The sequence below is a fragment of the Apteryx rowi genome, unplaced genomic scaffold (genome assembly GCF_003343035.1).
Source record: "Apteryx rowi isolate R43461 unplaced genomic scaffold, aptRow1 scaffold_3, whole genome shotgun sequence".
NCBI classification, from domain to species: domain Eukaryota; kingdom Metazoa; phylum Chordata; class Aves; order Apterygiformes; family Apterygidae; genus Apteryx; species Apteryx rowi.
In genome coordinates, this window is record NW_020449418.1 from 16095 (window position 1) to 34392 (window position 18298).

Consider the following 18298-nt stretch of genomic DNA (forward strand, 5'->3'; position numbering starts at 1 on the left):
GCGGCGCGGCTGCCCGCGCTGCCGGCTCGCCGGGCGGCGCAGCATCCCTGCCTGCGGCGAGGCCTTTGCGGCTCCCTCCTCCCTGCAGGTCGGGGTCTCGCCTTGCCGGCAGCGGCCCGGGAGGGGAAGGCGGCGGCTTGGACTGAAAATCAGGTGCTGCTGTTTGAAATAAAGGAAAGCAGCATTTTTACCGAATGGTCAGATGCACCGAAAAAGCCCTGACAGTCCTGGGATTGGTGAGACAGCGCTGTCCCGGATGACAGCCTTGTGTTAGGGTCCCGGTGCTGCCTTGGGGACCAGAGAGCTCCCAGCAAGGCATAGAGGTGGGATAAAACTGAAGCGGTTCTGTTAAACCACATGCACTTCGTCCACGGGTCTCTGACTTTGCAAATTTGAGATATGAGCAGAGACAATCTGAATCTTGCTTTGCCTGAAAGAAAGAGTCTGTGGTTTTGGTCCGTTTGTGATTGCACTGTGCCTGATAAAAATAACGGCAGCCTTTGCACTTTGCAGGGCAGGGGTGTTCTCTGCCTGTGTTGGAAGGGAACTGGGAACATTAGGGGGAGGGGAGGGGGGTTCATAGGATACAAATGGTTTGGGTGAATAACCTAAGGGAAATGCACGCTCAGCCTGATTTCATCTCCCCTTCCCATTTTCCTAACTGTATGCTGCAAAGATTTGAGAAAACTGTAATATTGGTCCTAAGATGCTGGGGGTAATATAGAGAGAAATTTAAGAAGCTGAGCTTATGCAGATCATAATGGAATTTGGGAAATGTTTTGAATAAAATAGCTTATTCTCAGTACATATGAAAGAGAGGAGTCATAGAGCATCTATTTTAAAAGTCACGGATGAGGATATTTAGCAACAGTAGAATCTTTAAGATAATCTACTTTACATGAGGGCAAAAGAACTCCAGTAAATATTCTCTAAGTGCTTCCTAAATAAAGACTCTAAAGTCTGTTTTGTTTGAAGTTACCTGTAACAACTTTATAGCATACAGCTGATAAAGGGAAGAACGGAATGACAGACTCATTTATATGTTAGATGACAGCATGCCATATTACATGTTTTGCACAAATTTGCACGGTTAGGGCAATTTATTGTTGAATTTAAGTAACTTATGACTAGGAAAACCTGTGCAGAAGGGATTTTGTTAGAAGAAGGAATACCATGTATTAGAGCAATGATGTGTTGTACCAGCAGTCTTGATATTCTTTCCACTCTCCAGAATGCTGAAGCTGTCAAAGAAAAAAAAAAGGGGAGGGATAAAATGTGATTTAGTGAGTGTTAGTGTACTGACAGTGCTGAAGCTGCAGTAATTTACTACAGGGTAGCATAATGCATAAAAGAAATGTCCACATGTAAAATACCAGCGTTGTATGTAGTATCTGCTGATCATTTTTATAGCTTCAGTTAGCACAGCATTGCAGTATCTGCAATTTGGCTAGTATGAGCCTGGATGAAACTGTTCATACAGAGGAGCTGTTATGTTTAAAACATTTAATTACACTAACTTTTGACACTTTTAAGGCATCAGCTCATAATTGGGCGACATGAATTCAGCTGACAAGTTTTCCTTTATGGTACACACACTATAAGCTTTTAGTCTGAATATTTAGTGTGTTCCCACTCCAATACCACTTATTTTTCAGTAGTGCTACAAAGTAGCACTAGCTACAAAGTTTCCCTAAAGCTGTAGTTAGCGCTACTGTATTCAGGCTCCAAGAGATCTGTTCTATTCAGAGACTGATTTAGCAGGTACATATATGGTGTAACAGCACTTTATAAAAGTCTAAAGGGTGTGACCAGGATCTCTCTCAAACTCAACTGTCAGCAGGAGCTGGAATAGGCTGCCGAGGCCTTGGATATCAGCTCAAGTCCAAGCAGCCTTCAGGAGGCATGATCTGTGCAGGGAGACCAGGATGCTACACGAGACCTGATCTGTGTGTGTACATGTCAAGATTTAAGTTCTGTTTCCTTTTCTAAGTTTTCTAACTTTTGGGGGGTATTTGTGAGTTGACTGGTGTCTTATCTTGTGTTTTTTTCCTACTGAGTGCTTTTTTTGTTCTTGTTGAGGTAATGTGACCTGTGACAGCCAGCTTCTCCTACTGTGGTGGGCATGCTGTTGAAATTTTTGAGTCCCTTCTGGAGGTCATCTCTGCTGTTGCATTTAAGTCCAGAATTTTTGCTTTTTTTTCAAAGCTACAATTCTGGCCAAATATCTAGGTTTTCTCCAGTTCCTTATTCTTGTAAGCTGTTCCCTGTGATTAGTTCCCTTTTTGTTGTCCCTTACTATGGTATTGCTTATTCTGTCTATAATTGCACCAGTCATCTACCCCTTTATTAAAACCCGTCCTCAAAATGTACTTTTTATTTTAAACCAATAATAGCTTAAGGCTCCATCACCTCCCATTTCTGCATCTGCCTCTTGATGATGTGTCGGATGGGATTTCAGCAGTGTTTGACTTCAAAGAGTGCAGCGTTTGTGGTTTCAGAATGTTCTCTCTGTGGCTGTATTAGTCTGTAGGTATAGTAGAGGAGCAACAAAGCTTATATGGTTATTTACAAAAGCTACACTGGCTTTCAGTAAATAGTAATGGAAAACGTGAAGAGAATAAAAAAACAATGCGCTCAAATGATGCTGCCTCCAAGTAGGCAAATAAGAACAGTCATGACCTTAATCAAGTATGGGACATCATAACCTTTTGGGGAAGCTTGGATCTACTCCTTCTGTTTATTTTTTAAATGTAAATTAAACACTGACATTTGCCATATGTCTGCTAGTGAGTATCTTACAGCTCTTAGTCAAATCTTTGGACTATTTTGTCTGTTCATAAAGGATTTCAATTGTTTATGTGTTCAGCTTCTGCCGCTTGTCACTCTCCTGTTTGGCAGCCTTGCCAGGTGAAAGGAGGAAAAATCTGGAGGCACCAGCACATAGGCCTGTGCAGCTGTATTTCCCCAACAGTAAAAGAGACCTGAAGAAGACATGAAATCCATTGTGCTTAAGGAATGAACTTTGAAGCTCGTTGGCCCCGATTCTGAATGGCATGCTATCTTCACGGGCCTTTCACTGAAGAGTGTGCAGCTGTTGGTGATGTAAGGTCAAAGATGTTGGTGTGTGTGCTCAGGAACTGTTACTGTCATGTATGAACTTAAGTGATCTGATGTCTCTGTGACATACCTGTAGATCCCATCTTAACTGTAATAAATGCCCTGGCTTTTGGGTTGTTAAATTGAAACCACCCTTTCATTTCTCCCATTGCTTTTCCCTGTGCCAGCAGATCTGAGTTGTCTTTCTCAATGACCACACACCTTCTGGTCTTAAAAAGAGTGTTTCATAGTTCTCATTACTTAAAATATGTCAGCTATGGTCCATGGTGTTAAGAAACCTAAATGATATATACTTAAATAAATAAATGCAAGTTTTAAATTTTGCCCTAGTTACCCTTAAAGCAGTAACTTTGCAGCATGTTAAAATTAGGATGGCAGCAGTGAACTGTGTAACAAATAGGTATTATAACAGGAAATTCCTCCAAAGTCTGTCTCAGAGGGATTTGAAGAAAGTTTTCATGTAAGGGAAAAGAAAAATGCAGTCTGTTCTGATACAAAGCAAGTAAATAAATAAATGAAAGTACTCAGAATATGGATGAGAGTACTCAAGCTAAAAAGCCTTTGTTTCTGTCTCGCAGATGGCTCTGTTAAGGACTGCATAAGGATGTATCAAGGATATCTAAGAACTGCTTTATGAAACCGTTGGTGTGCTGCTGTGATCTGGTCATGTATGATAGCCATTTGGTACTCATTGGCCCAAATCAGCAGCTCCATTATGATTGCTTTGCACTGCTCTGGGCACACAGGTCAGTGTGCATCTTAATTTGCAAGTACAGGAGACCTGGGTAGGGAAATTGTCTAGGATGCTGCAGCATCGGCTTCTGTGCATCCTATCCTTCAGGCTGCCTGTACAAGGAAGGTGGATATTTGGGGTGCATTGCTTAAAAACCTGCAATCCCTGGCTGCCTAATCATCTCCTTGAAGCCTAAAGCTTCTCTTAATAACTTTGGGCAAATTTGACATTACTATAAATTATATTAGGGTCTGAATTGATTTTCTACTGCTCCTTAAAGCAGGGTCAAAAGAAGGACTTATATCCATCACTCCCCCAAGTCCCATTAGACATGAATCACTGATGAAGATTTCACACTCTTTGGATGAGTGAAATGGGTGCTGTACAAGGTATAAGACAATGAAAAACTATAAGCAAGGTTCTTGGGAAATCACATCAAGCTTACAATTTGGCTGTAATTTCTTGTATCAAAGACTAGGGGTACTGTCTTTTTTTTTACTCAAGCTTTATTTAACCTTTGCATCCTCATATTTATTAGTTGCATGACATAGTTCCACTGTAGAAGAAATAGTCTGTGATATTCATTTATTATGTTGGTGTAAAAAAAAAAACAAACAAAAAAAGCCAGCGAAGTTTCTCTTGTATGTGTGCTTTATTTTTAAGTTAAGAATGAGAAATGTGCAATACTGATCTTATTTGCACTTCTAACAGGTTCCATCTGGATGTTTCATGGCGCTCTCCTACTTATCGCACCACCGTCTCCTTCCCCTCTCCTCCCCGGGAGATAGGTATATCAAGGGGATTCCCTTGATATAGATTTAGATCATCAGGAAGGGTCAGCTGAAAGAAACTGGATGTGGGAACAACTTGTGATAAATAATGCGTTGCATGGGATGCATTACAGTTTCCAGAAATCATTCCCTTTAGTAAACCAACTTTCCGTGTCTCGGTCAGACACCACTTACTCCTCCTTCCTTTTAGTCTCTTTGGAATATGGGCTGAGGATTTGTCTCCAAACGCATCTCCCCTCCTGTCAATTTTTCATTCTCAGAGTATTTCTTTAAGTTGTTTCTTGACTGGTTCAAGGAAAGCTGGGGGCTTCAAATGCTTCGGTTTTTAGGAAGGAGATGGTTTGACTTTACAAAGGAGGCTGCCTCTTCCCTTCTCACAGGGCATAGCATATTTCTTCTACCAAAACCCCAGAATGCAACCAAACAGAGAGAGCCTTGGACCCACATCTGGCAGCACGTTTTGCCTGTGTGGTAGACTGCATGCCATTAACTTCCAACATGCAATATATAGTCAGTTTTTAGACATCCTATAATTCCAGCTGTGCAAAATGGAGAATCTGTAGTGGTAAAACTAAAAAGCAAATGCTGAGGTGAAGCTCCATTGCTTTCTCTTATATCTGTTGTTTCTTCCATCAGTAATTCCTCAATGCCTTGGTCAACACTCACAGACTGTGTCCTGGGCATACAGTTTCCTAGGAATTTTTACAGAAATTTCTAACAATTTTCATCATTTGGAGTCCAGACAGCAGTGTGTATGTCAGTGTAGTTTTACAGTAACACTTTTATGCGATCTGTGAAAGTTTACACACTCCTGTCTCTGAAGAACAACTCTGTCTCTATTGCATTAATCTACTCAACATGAAGTAGTTTTCCTGGGAAGGAAGCAGAGGTAAATTATTCTCCTTATGGGAGAAATAACTAGCATAGGGAATCATCTGGGAACATTGCTTTGATTTGTCCCATTCTGGGTACATCTTACATTCTCATTGTTTTTGAGGACTGAGTAGTCTTTCCCATCCCAAACCTACTGAGAAAGGGGCTTGGGCAGTGCGTGAGAGTCACCCATTCTGCACCGAGGGAAAGGCTTTCCAGGGGTGGTGCCTTGTGGAGCACCCCGTATTCACCTGTTCTGCATGGCCTTCTATCATGAGGCTCTGTGTATTCGCATCTGCACTTTTTTTCCATTCCCTGTGAAGTCTGAAGAGTGGATATTTGGGTGTATCCCCCCTTGTTAGAGCAATGGGGCTAGTTCTCTCTAGTAACAGAAAATAAGAACATAAAGATCACAGTTTTATTAGTATGTCCTTGCCATCTCCTAGTCATTTTGGGAGCAATGCATTCCTATGACAATTTGATCTTGTGCATTTTGTCTTAGTTTGAAGATTCTTGATGCTTTATCCATGCTTAAAGATCAAAATGACTGTGGTTACACTACACTGACTGGCAGCTAGCCCCATTTCCTTGTGCAGATCTAAGAAAAAATTTAACACCTCTTCCTTAAGTTTCCATGGCTACCTTAGTGGAGCACACACATTATAATCAAAACAGTAGGGAATACCATTTACGAAAGCTTTAAGTATTGTCCTAATGGAATAGTCGCATTCAAAAAATAACCTTTTGTAGTAGCTGTTGCTTACTCAGCTATGCTCCTGGTATGATTTCAGCCTTACCAACTCCTCTGCAGAATGTACCATCTGCTCACCTCTAGGAAAGTGTAACTCTCAGTTGACTAGTTAAAATCTGGTTGGTTAGTATTGGTCTCTGTGTGATGTATGTGCATAATCATCGCATTCGGATTTAGTCCTGATGGGTGCTTGTATTAAAAACTCTGGAAATGGATTTTGATCAATGACTGCTTGATTTTGTGATCTCTGCAAAGCCTAAAAGTCTACTGTCTCTCCTGTTTGCAGCCTCTCGCCTTGTAAGTTTTTTTTCCTTTAAGCCCGACAGCTGATCTATTTTCAGGATTGTGAAATAAAGAAAATAAAGAAATACAAGTTTGTTTTTGATATAGCTATGAAATGTCACTCAGAAGCTAAATCAGTAGTACTAGACTGTAGATTCACTGCTGGCTTTGCTAATGAATTGTCAAATTTGACACCACCTTTTGCAGTTTTGCAACCACTAATATTCTCTTATTTCCCATCCTTGAGCAAAAGCAGGATTAATAGCTTTGCAGAATATCAAGGGCTTTATAAATAGCATTTCTCATGCTGACCACTAGGTAGACTATTACTTCTCACAGTCTGGTTTTCCTTGTTAGCCTGTCTCCCTCTTTCTTTGATTTTTTGGGGTGAGGTTTGTTTTCTCTTTCTGTCAAGACTAAAAATGTGCAAATTATGTTTGGGATTCCTGAAGATTGTCAAAATGACCTTAGAGGACAAATGTTTTCAAACATTTTTCCCTATTCATCTTTTATGAAAAAATAGTCAATGTATTCATCCAGCTCGATGCGTTATAAGGTATTTCATGAATCTAAGAATGCTGGATAACTAAACAACTTTGTTCCTCTATAAGCAAACAGTACCTCTAGAAGTGTTCTTGTTTGTACATGTTAGATACATGGTCCAGAGATGCTGAACAGTATTTTTTGTTCAGTCTTTGAATAATATTGCTTTAGATGTCATGGGATCTAGGAAAGTAAATCTAGAATTGCCTAATTTTCAGGATACAATGGCATGAGGTCTTGAGAGGGTTATTAGGTAGGTGTTCAGACAAAATAGAAATTTTTGTTAACTCTTAATATCTTGGGTTTTTTGCATTTTGCAGCTAGTAAATGGTATATTTCCCAAAGAAAGAGATTAACATCACAAATACTCTGTTTTATGAGTGTGGTCCTGGAAACTTGAGCATAATCTCACTATTGCTATTCCTGACAAGCTTGCAATGAACTAAGTGGGTGAGGTAGATGATGACAGATGTGATGATGAAATGGGGAGGCAGCAGGAAACTTTTTTTCTGAGTGGGTATCTTTTCACAGAACCCAGATCTGTATGCCGGTATTTCTTTGTTTTCTGTTCATATGTCTTTTTCTTTGGAAATAGGGGAGAGATGAGAAGACACAGGGAAAGATATTGTTTGCACAGAGGCTAATTAGTGCAGAAATGTTTGAAGGAAGCAGGTTCATAGAGGAATTTGCTGAAGGAAGAGAAGGTTGGTTAGTGCGTATTAAAGGTGCTTGTTGCAGAATTATACGGAATATATAGGGTGAACCTGGAGAGTTGTCTTCCACCACCTTGAGCCACAGAGGTTGTCCTTAACCCACCTTTATCACAACATAAAACCTACTAAAGCAGCCTGCCTTCTCCATCTGATACGTAAAGTAAAATCAGTTTTGTCTCTTCTTGAGTAGTACGTGGGTGCAGAAGAGCTGGAACCTAGGAAGAGCAAGACTGCCACTGCAGAGTTCCCCAAGCTCAAAGCTCTGGGGTGTGAGCAGATTCCAAGCAAGTGGAAAAACATCAAGCCTGGGGGAGGAAGAGGGAGCTGGCTTATCTCAAAAGCCAGAAAGATTTCAGGGCATTCAGGGTGGAGCTGGATTTATGAGTTTACAGCATAGATGGGGAGGGAGTCTGATTTTTAAGGCAGCTTGAAGGTCAGATTTATCTATTGATATAGACCTGGCTGAGGACATAGAGACCCAGTTGTGAACTATGCATAGAAGCATGCTTATTCTGTTTTAGTTCAGCTTCCCAAGCTGAAGTCAGGACTAATCTAGGTAAAATAGTTTAGATTAAGATCTTTCAAAAAGAGAAAAGAGGTGAACTTAACCCGTGTGGCATAATCAGAAGGTTATTGCAAGTTGCTGTGTCTTTCTTTCATCTTAAATTAGGTTCACAGAAAATAGGTGATGTCTTTTAGTTGCCTTTTGCTGGTGAAGTGCAAGAAAATGAATATTATCCACAGAGTGATGTGATGAACCTGGAATTTTTTCTAGTATTCTTAACAGTAACATTAAAAGAATTAAATGATCTTCAAAAGCTTGATAGCATAGTGCAAAAGTAATTCCTGTAGTTGAATTATAAATATGATGTGGGGCAATGTAAAAGTGTAAATGAGGAAGGGCATAGCTTGTAATGAGAAATATGTCTTATTTTTAGAATTTTATCCAAAGAATTTTGAAAATTTTTTTGCTTTTTTGCTATTGTGCTTTAATTGGTATCAATGAGATGAATATCAGCTTTTTGTGTGATCGATTATTATGAAATGGTGTTGGGAAACTTGGATTTGGATCAGAGATTAGCTATGGCTGTATCTGTAGAAAGGAAGCATATTGCAGTCTTCAAGAAACCAGCTGGATGCCTACTGGCATTTTAAAAAGAAGAACAGAACTCAGATTCTGTTGACGTTAATAGCAGTGGTATCATTGGTTTCAGGACAAACTGGAGGTTCTTACTTCTGATATAAAATATGGGATCTTTTTATTATGCATAGGAATATTTTTAAGTAGTTTTTTTTGTATTTGCTTTTCTCTGTCTCTTTTTTCTTCTTCTATAATTATTTTCAAGGGCCATCTTTGTATTTTCAGTAAAATGCTCAAGGTTGTCATGATCCATTTGGAAGCTGTGACATTTTGTGCTTAATGCAAAGCAAGGTCTCAGCAATAGAAAAAGCTGAATAAGGTTTTCTTCGTCAATGCAGCAGTTAGCAGCTAATAGCAGTATGGTAAATCCTTTTCTTGTTGTGCAAACATCATTAGCAAGCTTTGCTTGCAGCAAAGTGGTTTTTGATACTTAAAATGATATACAATATTTTGAATGAAAATATTTTGAATTGCATTCTTTAATGCATGAGGGCTACCCTTTACTCATATTTCTGCAGGCATGTCCTTTTTTCATCCAGAAATGTTGTCCAAATAGAAAATGAAGAATTTGACTGTTCATCTAAGATTTTGGTTTGATTTGCAACCTGGCTGAGACAGTAGTTACATATAGTATAGCAGTCACTTTCACCAGATGCTGAATGGCTGGAAATTCCAGAGAGCTGGCCATCAGATATGTGCAAATGATTTATGTGTGCATACATATGACCTACGAAAATGATTAGCATATGCATAGTAGGTTCCTATAACTTGAATTTATTGCACTCTTAAAGATCAGCTGCCTATGGTGCATTTTTAGTAGGTCTAATGCATCCTGACTTACTCTGTGCATCTGGTTCATCAGCCAGCAAATAGCTAGGAGGCCCAGTGGATTTGGCACATGGAAGAGTGCATATGCTCTGCATAAACTGGAAAGAATTACAGCAGCTCTAATTCTGAGGCAGTGTAGTGTAGTGCAGGAATACTCAGCTGGGAGTTTGGGAGAGTCTAGAGAAGGGTATGGTATGTAGATCTCCCCAGTGGAACCCCAGGCTCAGTCAGAGGTTCAGATCTACACAGTGAATGGAATTCATTGAATCATGCATTATGGAGTGAAATAATTGATTTAGGAATATACATTAGTATTTAAACATTATTGTGAATACACTTAAAATGCTAGAAGTATCACCTGGAATAGGGGATAGCATTGATCCTATTGTTAATTCAGAAAAACATAAGGAGAGTCTAAATAGCAAGTGTTGGGTTTGTGACTGCTCTAGCAGAGTCATGGTAGTAAGAATGACCTTAGGATATTTAGACTGGGATATAACATGCCCTCTACTGTTTAGGCATGTTCCCATGGAGAGATGATTTCATAGTGATGCTGCCTATTTTTTGGGTTGCAAAACAGCTGTAAGAGATCCAGACCATGATGAGTCCCATGGCTTTCACCCTCTAGTGGAAGTCAGGTCCCAGAAGGTTCAGCAAGTGCACTTCTCTCCCAGCCAAGCTTTCCCCTTTGTAGGCGTGACTTTAAAGTGTTGCAGAATGTGCTTGAAAAAGTCCACACTGGCGTTTCTGATGGGAAATTTGAGCTTTGGTACCTTAATTTCCCCCCCCCCCCCTTTTTTAAATTGTTCCTTTTCTGCTTGGTAAACCGATGACGAGACCCTTTCAACAGTTTCCCCTCCTTCTCCAACCTGACCGAATTGCTGTGCTTTATGCTGTTTAGCAGGACATCCTGCTTCCTGATTCATTGCTTTTATTTGTTGTGTTAAATTCTTACTCAGAGACAATGCACACTTGCAAAAACTTTAGCTTATCTGTTGCCTATATTATTTGGGTTACAGGGAATCTCCTATCAGCAGTTAAGCCACTGTTATGGCAGGCCACTTCGCTGCTGAAATGAACAGTTCCCCTTGATATGTGAGGCAAAAAGTCTCTTGCTGGTGCCTGACATAGCTGAATTTAATAAAATTAAATATTTAATAAAAGCAGATTTTGTGTAGTTACTTGAAGAATTTTGGTTTTAGTACCACCTTAGTGACTTGTGACAGTGAGGTTTAGCAGTCTTTCTTAAAGCAGCTTTAAGCCTGCTGTCTTAAAACTGACCGACTGGGACTATGGTGATCTATGTGTCTGACGCTTTGGGTGGATTACTAAAACTGGTTTATCCTGTGATGAATAGGAACTCATTACAGGGGTTCCCAAATATTCAGAACAGACTGATTGTCTGCCTAAGGAGATCAGCTGCTATTAACTGATCTTTCTAATTAAATAATGAGCTTGAACCTGCTCTCGAGATCTATTAGTAAATCAGTATTCAGCTGAACTGAATGCTGTGAAGTGTTCAGTGAAGTGTTCACACTACATCAGCTAAGTTATTTTAAATTTTGTAGGCTTTGTACTTTTTTGTGTCTTTATTTTGTGATGCTTAAAAATTAATTCTCTGTTGCATTTTATCTTAAGCAAAGTTGAAAATGTAGGATAATGCTGATTGTTTATGGGAAAAATAGGAAAGGCTAACCTGACTAGCTGTAGCCAGAAACCACAGAAAATAAGCTGTCTAATATGTGTTTATATGAAAAGGACTAATTTAAATTAAATCTGGTAAACCAGCAATTGCTGATTGATAACGAATATGATTCATTATTAATACAGTATCTGTTGGTCTCATAATTTTGCCAGTTCTCTGATTGTGAGGGGATTTACAAATCAGCTGGGACCTTTTGAGTGTTCAAAAAAATGCTGAAGAAGTGACCCTTCTCCATTTTCCCTTCCTCTGCTGGTCATCTGGAAAATGCACAAGGCATTCCTTGGCAATTGCTTAGGTTAGGGTTGTAGTCAGAAATTTTAATGACATAGTCAAATTCATTCTATATGCATTTAGTTAAACCAGTCAAGCCCCTGATATTTATCATATTTTAGGTTAACGTTTACCAGCGTTGATGTGCCTATACTATTGTACATAAGTAAATGAAAGAATTTCTGGAAGTTTGCATTGTATTTAGAAAAAGTTTATTTTTATTTTAAATGTTGGTGGAGATATTTGAAGACTTATTTTAATTTGGATTCTAAATCAGATTCCTTCATTTATTTTGGAGTGCACATTGTCAAGAATTAAATGTTTATTTATCCTGTGCTGTGTTGCTAGATGTCTCTTTATAGTGTGTACTTTGACACAGACTGAGATCCTTGGTAGACATGGGAAGCAAAGCTGGAACTGGGGCTGTGTGAGACTCTACTAATTGTGTTTTGTTGTTACAGAAATCTTAATAAGCCATCCTGTTTTTAAGGACTGTTCCAAATACCATGAGACTCTCCAGAATATTTTATTTTTACTTTTTTAAAAGAAAATTTATTCACAAATGCTAGGCATCATTTCATGCATGATTGCTAATCATGTTCCTTGCAACTCTTTACCCATTCTTTGGTTTGTAACAGATGCTTTATTTCAGATTAACCAATCACAGTACTTTGGAAATAAGATTTTCAAATATCCAACTCTTCCTGGAGTTTCCTGGCATTTGCTGCTATTCAGAACAGATTTGTAAAATTGTGACACACGCTTTTTTTCTCAAGCAAACACTAACTCAACAAAATATAAAAACTCCCCCCTACACCAATATATTTTAACACCTTTCAGTTTAGATACGGTAGATAGTATAATGTTATAAATTTCCTAATTTCATTTGCTTTTAAACAACTATTTCTCTACTTGCTAGAAGAACTTCTGGCATTAAATCCAGAGGTGATTGCAAGCCAGTTTCTTTAAATACCACCCATTTTGATAAATAACTTTTTGACTTCCCCATTTTCTAACCTGAACTCATTCATTTATTAGCTTTGCAAAATGTCTGGTAGCATTAAGGCCTCTTTTAACTGCTGGATTATAATGACTATGATTGTCCTTATTGTTGGACACAATTAGTTACTTGTATAATGAAATGTTACCAAATGCTTTTAAACTGGTGCAATGTAACAAAGCTGCTGGCTGTGTCAAAATGAGAGCAACTCTAGAGAATCACTGTAATAGTATATTTTGGTTAAAATACCAGTTTGCTACTTTAGAGGTTGTAGCATTGTCTTCCATGGTTTTCCTCTCTTGAGCCAACAAAACTATTGTCTGTTGTTATTTAGGACTCACTGTACAATTCTTTTGTTTAATTGTGTATTTGCAGGAGTGGGATATAACTTAGATGTAGTACGATTGTGAATACAGGGCAGAATGATCATGTTTTTGCAAGGTTTTTTGTTTGCTTGTTTGTTTTTTACTGGTCCAAAGATATCAGTAAGTCACCAAGAGCTTAATCTTCCAGTAGCGTTGAGCACTTGATGAGATCTAGGAAGAGTCAGCACTGCCACAAACCTAACCTTTATACTTAGGTCTCGAGGAGCATTTCAAAACTGAAACGAATGGACAAATTATTGTAAATGTTTTGGAAGAAAGTATCTAAATCTGTTTTCTCTTTTACGCAATATTTTCTGCAAGTAGCTAAGACAGCCCTCTGGTTTCTGCTGAGCATTTTTCTTTGTTAGCAAATATTTTTATACTTCTGGATACAGCCACCTAATCACATGTCAATTGAGTCAAATTGATTCTTGATATAACTCCACTGAAGTCTGTGCAGTTTCACTGGATGAATATCACAAGGGTTATTTAATCGTTCTTCTCTTGGAGACAAAGAAAAATGTGTATACTGTCACACAGGATTTTCTTTGTTTTATATAGAGCTATAAATAACCTTTCAAGGTACACCTAGCAAAAGCTTGTAGCTGAAGACAGGCTGGAAAATCCCTGAAACATGCATGCTGAAACAGATAACAAAAAGAATTAGTAACAAAGAGAAACATTAAAAATACACAGACAGTGGTTTATGTCTATGTTTCTGTCCTCCAAAGTCAGCTTGCTAGGGATTGTTGGAGGAAATTTGCTGATTTCAAAAGATACTGAGTCAGTATGGAAATGTTCTGATCCATTCAGAAAGACGGCAGTGCAGGAGGAACCTGTTTTGCTACTAATTCTTTTTCTTTTTTGTGCTGAAATGTTCTTCTTCAATTCTAAGAAAAAAAACATGTTGATATTGCAAAATGAAGCTGTTTTGAAAAGAGGAAGAATTTGTACAGATGGATAAGGTGGCTGATAACAGCATCTAATTCAAACAAATCTTAATGACCTGGGCAGATTCTGCGCTTGTCACGTTTGCTCTGTAGCTTTTTGTACTTTGCTGCAGGAGGATTAACATTATGTATTCTTGGTGAACTTGTGTAGGAAATATGAATATTTGACTTTTATAAATGCTACTGAAGATCAGAATCAACATGTATGTTATAATTAGCACAGAAATAAATGTTGTTACAAGAGTACTATGAAGATGGGAGGGAAATTTTACTTGTGGGCAGATTAGTCCGTATAGAGGCCTACTTCAAAGTTTCTTGCGTCTTCCCTGGAAGCAACACATCCTGGACTACCAGGGACAACAGGATTCTTCAGTAAGTAGCTCTAAGGCTGCTTCTTGCATAGCAGGTCCTGTTTCATCTCAGAGCAATGCTCTGCCTTGTCAATCCCATGTCTAGGAATTACATGTACATATCATACAATAAAATGCATAAGCAAGTAGGTGATAAAAATATGTTGAAATGTGTCATTTAATATTTATTACAGTTCTTCATTTTTAGGGACTTTCTAAATAATTTCCTTGCTCTGCATGAAATTTGCTTGTATTCTGCAGAAGAAAATTCAGTAAACTCTCAAGGCCTAAATTTGGGGGCAGAGGGTGAGGAGCATGGACGGGGCATGTGGCATCTTTTGTACATTTCAATTTGATAAATTGCTCCGGTCTTCATAAGAGAATATATTACATATAGAGCCTTCTGAGTCGTTAATAGTTAGTTATTTTAATGAATCATTTCCTTTTCTATCATCTACCCATTTTCATAGGGTAAATGTAAGAAGGAAAAAAACACAAATAGTGCGTTTCAGTATTTGTCACTTAGATGTTCCTCTAAATGAAATTTCAGTATTGTATGCAGAATAGAAATATTTCTTTGATAATTTGTTAATGATACTTTCTTCTCTCCCAGCTGGGTTCTGTCCTGCAGCAATGTTAACAGCTGCAATATGTTTCGGTGCAGAGTGTATTGAAGAGAAAAAACAGAGTATTAGGAAAGTTTAAGAATAAATGTTTTTGACAGAGTAATTGCAACTTATCCTTACTGAGTTGTCAAGTTGATATCAACTGTTCTTTTCCTCTTAAAATGAGCTCTTTGTTGATCTCGCAACTTCTGTTAGGTTTCTGCATTCATGCATTTAAATCTTAGGCTATTAATGTAAGTGTATAGTGTTCAAGCCACTTGTTTCTACTCTGGTTTCTGAATATATTTAGGAAGATTTCAAAAATTATATGTGGTAATGTAGAAGGCAAAAGAATGAAGAGCAGCCATCAAGCTCAAAGAAATATTTTAAAAACAAAACTGCAGTTGAACTGCACGTTCTAAGGGCAAAAAATACAATTTACAAGGAGGCTGCAGAATTTGCCTTCTTTTTTAGCAGATGTCTTACAATAGGAAAATTCTATAGTAGCATGCAAAGCAACTGTCCTATCCTACTTGTTCTCCGTACTGACAATGAAGAACTTTTGTCTCCTTTTAGATGCAGTTTCCACATCTGCTTACTCATCACCAGCCAAAAGTTTGGGAGACCCTGGAATAACGCCACTGTCTCCATCACATATTGTGGTAAGAAATGCACTTTTATTATACACTATGTGTTGACATTACTTTCTCCTGCCTGTTCCATGGGAGGTAGTTTATTTTGAAGATTGTCATTTCTGTACATCCTGATCCCTTTTATGCTATCCATAGCTTTAAGTGACATTTTGGTCCCACTCCAGTTGGTGACAGAGCTCCTATTCGTTTCAGCAGGGGCCTGGCAGCAGCATACTGGGGAGTGGCACTATTCCTTGTTTATTCAGGTCATGCTTTATACCACATCATTACGATTTGGCCATTATGAGTGGGCCATAACCCCTTCACCTCTTCTAGTTAACATTCCCACGCTGCCATGGACTGTGCTTTTCCAGGATTGCAGGATTCTAGATAAAAGGAGAGGCAGGGAGAAGAACTCAAATTTAATATAAGCAGCTGAACAACCTTCCATATCTTAGCCTAGACAAGAGAAAAGAATGCACAGAGTGTTTCTGAAATAAATTTTGTATACATTCTCATCAACAAATAATGACATATGTGCTAGAAAGGTTATTGCCCTGTGCTGGGTTGTTTTGTCTCCACTACTTCTGAACTACTGTTCAAAAGTGAGTAGTATCTCAGGTTCAAGGTCATATGACTCCTATAACCACAAAATAAATCTCAAAATAGTACATTGACGGATATAAACATATTCTTCAGTTCTTCAATTAAAAAACAAAAATGCAGTGTTTAGCCATAAGTTTTAATGATACAGGATGACAACTATTCCAGGAAATGAGTATGAAAGAAACTGATTCAATTGGATATGTATAAAAGGCACCAGCAAATATATTGATTGAGTTGTGTATTAAATTTCCATTTACATTAGAATACGGAGCTTACTGGCATTAATTTTGGTCACAAGTGCATTTTAGGGAACTCCTTATTTTCATGGAAGAGAGATGCATGTCTCATAGGACTGAAACACCGCAGGATAAGACGGGTTACAATTATATTTCTAATCAGTGACTCAGTGTCTATTCTGCTTCTGCCATTTAACAGAAGGACTCTGATGCAGATGTTGCTGTGGAACAGTTATTTCTTGTTGTTGTGGCTATTGATTTTGGCACAACATCCAGTGGCTATGCCTACAGCTTCACCAAGGAACCGGAATGTATTCATGTAATGAGGTAAGGGCTGCAATGCAGCATTTAGTTTTGGATGGTGACAGCATATATTGCCTGCAATAGCTACAGATATTTTTTGCAAGAGCTTGAAATCTCTAGATTTATCTAGTGTTACCACAGCATACACCTTTTCTTTGTCATGATTACAGTTCTCTATTGCATCTTGTTGTATTCTCTTTTTCTTTACTAATCAACATGAGCATGTCCCTTTTATGTTATTTTGCTGAGTTTATAAGATGACTTGAATAAAAGGAGGCATCGGTGAGTATTTAGAATCATTCAGGGTGCAGCGATAATTACTAAGTCAGTATGTCCTTACCCATGAGATTATAAGAAAAACTACACATTTATAAGAGCAGTCACGGCATTTACCAGGATGGTGGAGAAGAGGTTATTCAGCATTTAAGAAAATGTTTGAATTTCTAGGTCATACAGGATTTGGCAGACTCATATTACCACATTAACAACGCCCTTGTTGTGTAGGACTTGTGGTAATATCACAGGTGCATAAGTCAATGCAGCGCAGTGTTCCCCATTAGCCTGAAGTGAGAGTGGGTAAGGTGCCTGAAACAGCCCATATCCTGGAATCATGCTTGTATGCAGTTGCATGTATAACACTTTTTAGTCGTTTGTATCCAGAAATTGGTACTTCATTTGGCTGATTTAAGCTTTTTAGCATTAAATTTGACCCAAATCCCTGATAATGATGCTGCAAAATAAGCAATCAAAAGCGTGAATGTGAAAATCAAAGTTTGATGTGAAATCTGTTCTGTATTGTGTGCATGTAAGGGACAGAATTTAGATGCTATTGTTATGTTATTTTGTTTTATTTATTGATTAAATCATCACAGTCTGATTTTTCCCTTTACAGATCTGATGCATATGAATCCATTGCAATCACAAATGCAAAAGCTATTTTGGTGGTTACCTGAAAGGGAAGCACCACAAACTGTTTTAATATTGTTTTTCAAATTTTTTTTTTTTTAATTGTGTAACAAGACCAAGATATAGAAAATTTCAGGCATAAACAGGGATGTCTGAAAAACTTAGCTATAGAAGTTTCTCTGAACAAAGCTGCTGTTATAGCAATAGGTAATTTACTGTTTGTTGCTTGTAATGCTGAGAATTAAAGGGCCAAAAAACTAATCTGATGTAGTCTGGTGTGATATACTGTAATTTTTATGAGTAAAGATGCTAGCTGAATGCATCTGTTTAAATCTCAGCAGACAGATTGTGCAGTCAGCCTGAATGGTCAGTTTGTATAACGTTGCAAAGTATTTCAGGGAGACCTGATACAACTGGGTGATATGAAATAAAATCTAAAGGGTGGTAAATTTTGAAAGGGTGATAGGCCATATGGCTGCAAAGATGTATTTGGAACATTTTCAGTATGGACAAGTAGTGCTTCAAGGCCTTTTTGTGTCCCATCAATCTCTTGTTCTGCTAGCAGCCCAGGAAGCTGCATGATGCCAGAAGTCAAAGG

At 38.3% G+C, this 18298-nt stretch overlaps 1 protein-coding gene across 1 annotated transcript in view; it reads left to right on the forward strand.

Annotated features, from left to right (window-relative positions):
- HSPA12A (heat shock protein family A (Hsp70) member 12A) overlaps nucleotides 1–18298 on the forward strand; it is a 56321-nt gene that overhangs the window by 687 nt on the left and 37336 nt on the right. Inside the window, 2 exon segments of the mRNA XM_026069660.1 lie at nucleotides 15441–15679; nucleotides 16691–16818. Coding sequence (XP_025925445.1) covers nucleotides 15441–15679; nucleotides 16691–16818 — 367 coding nt within the window.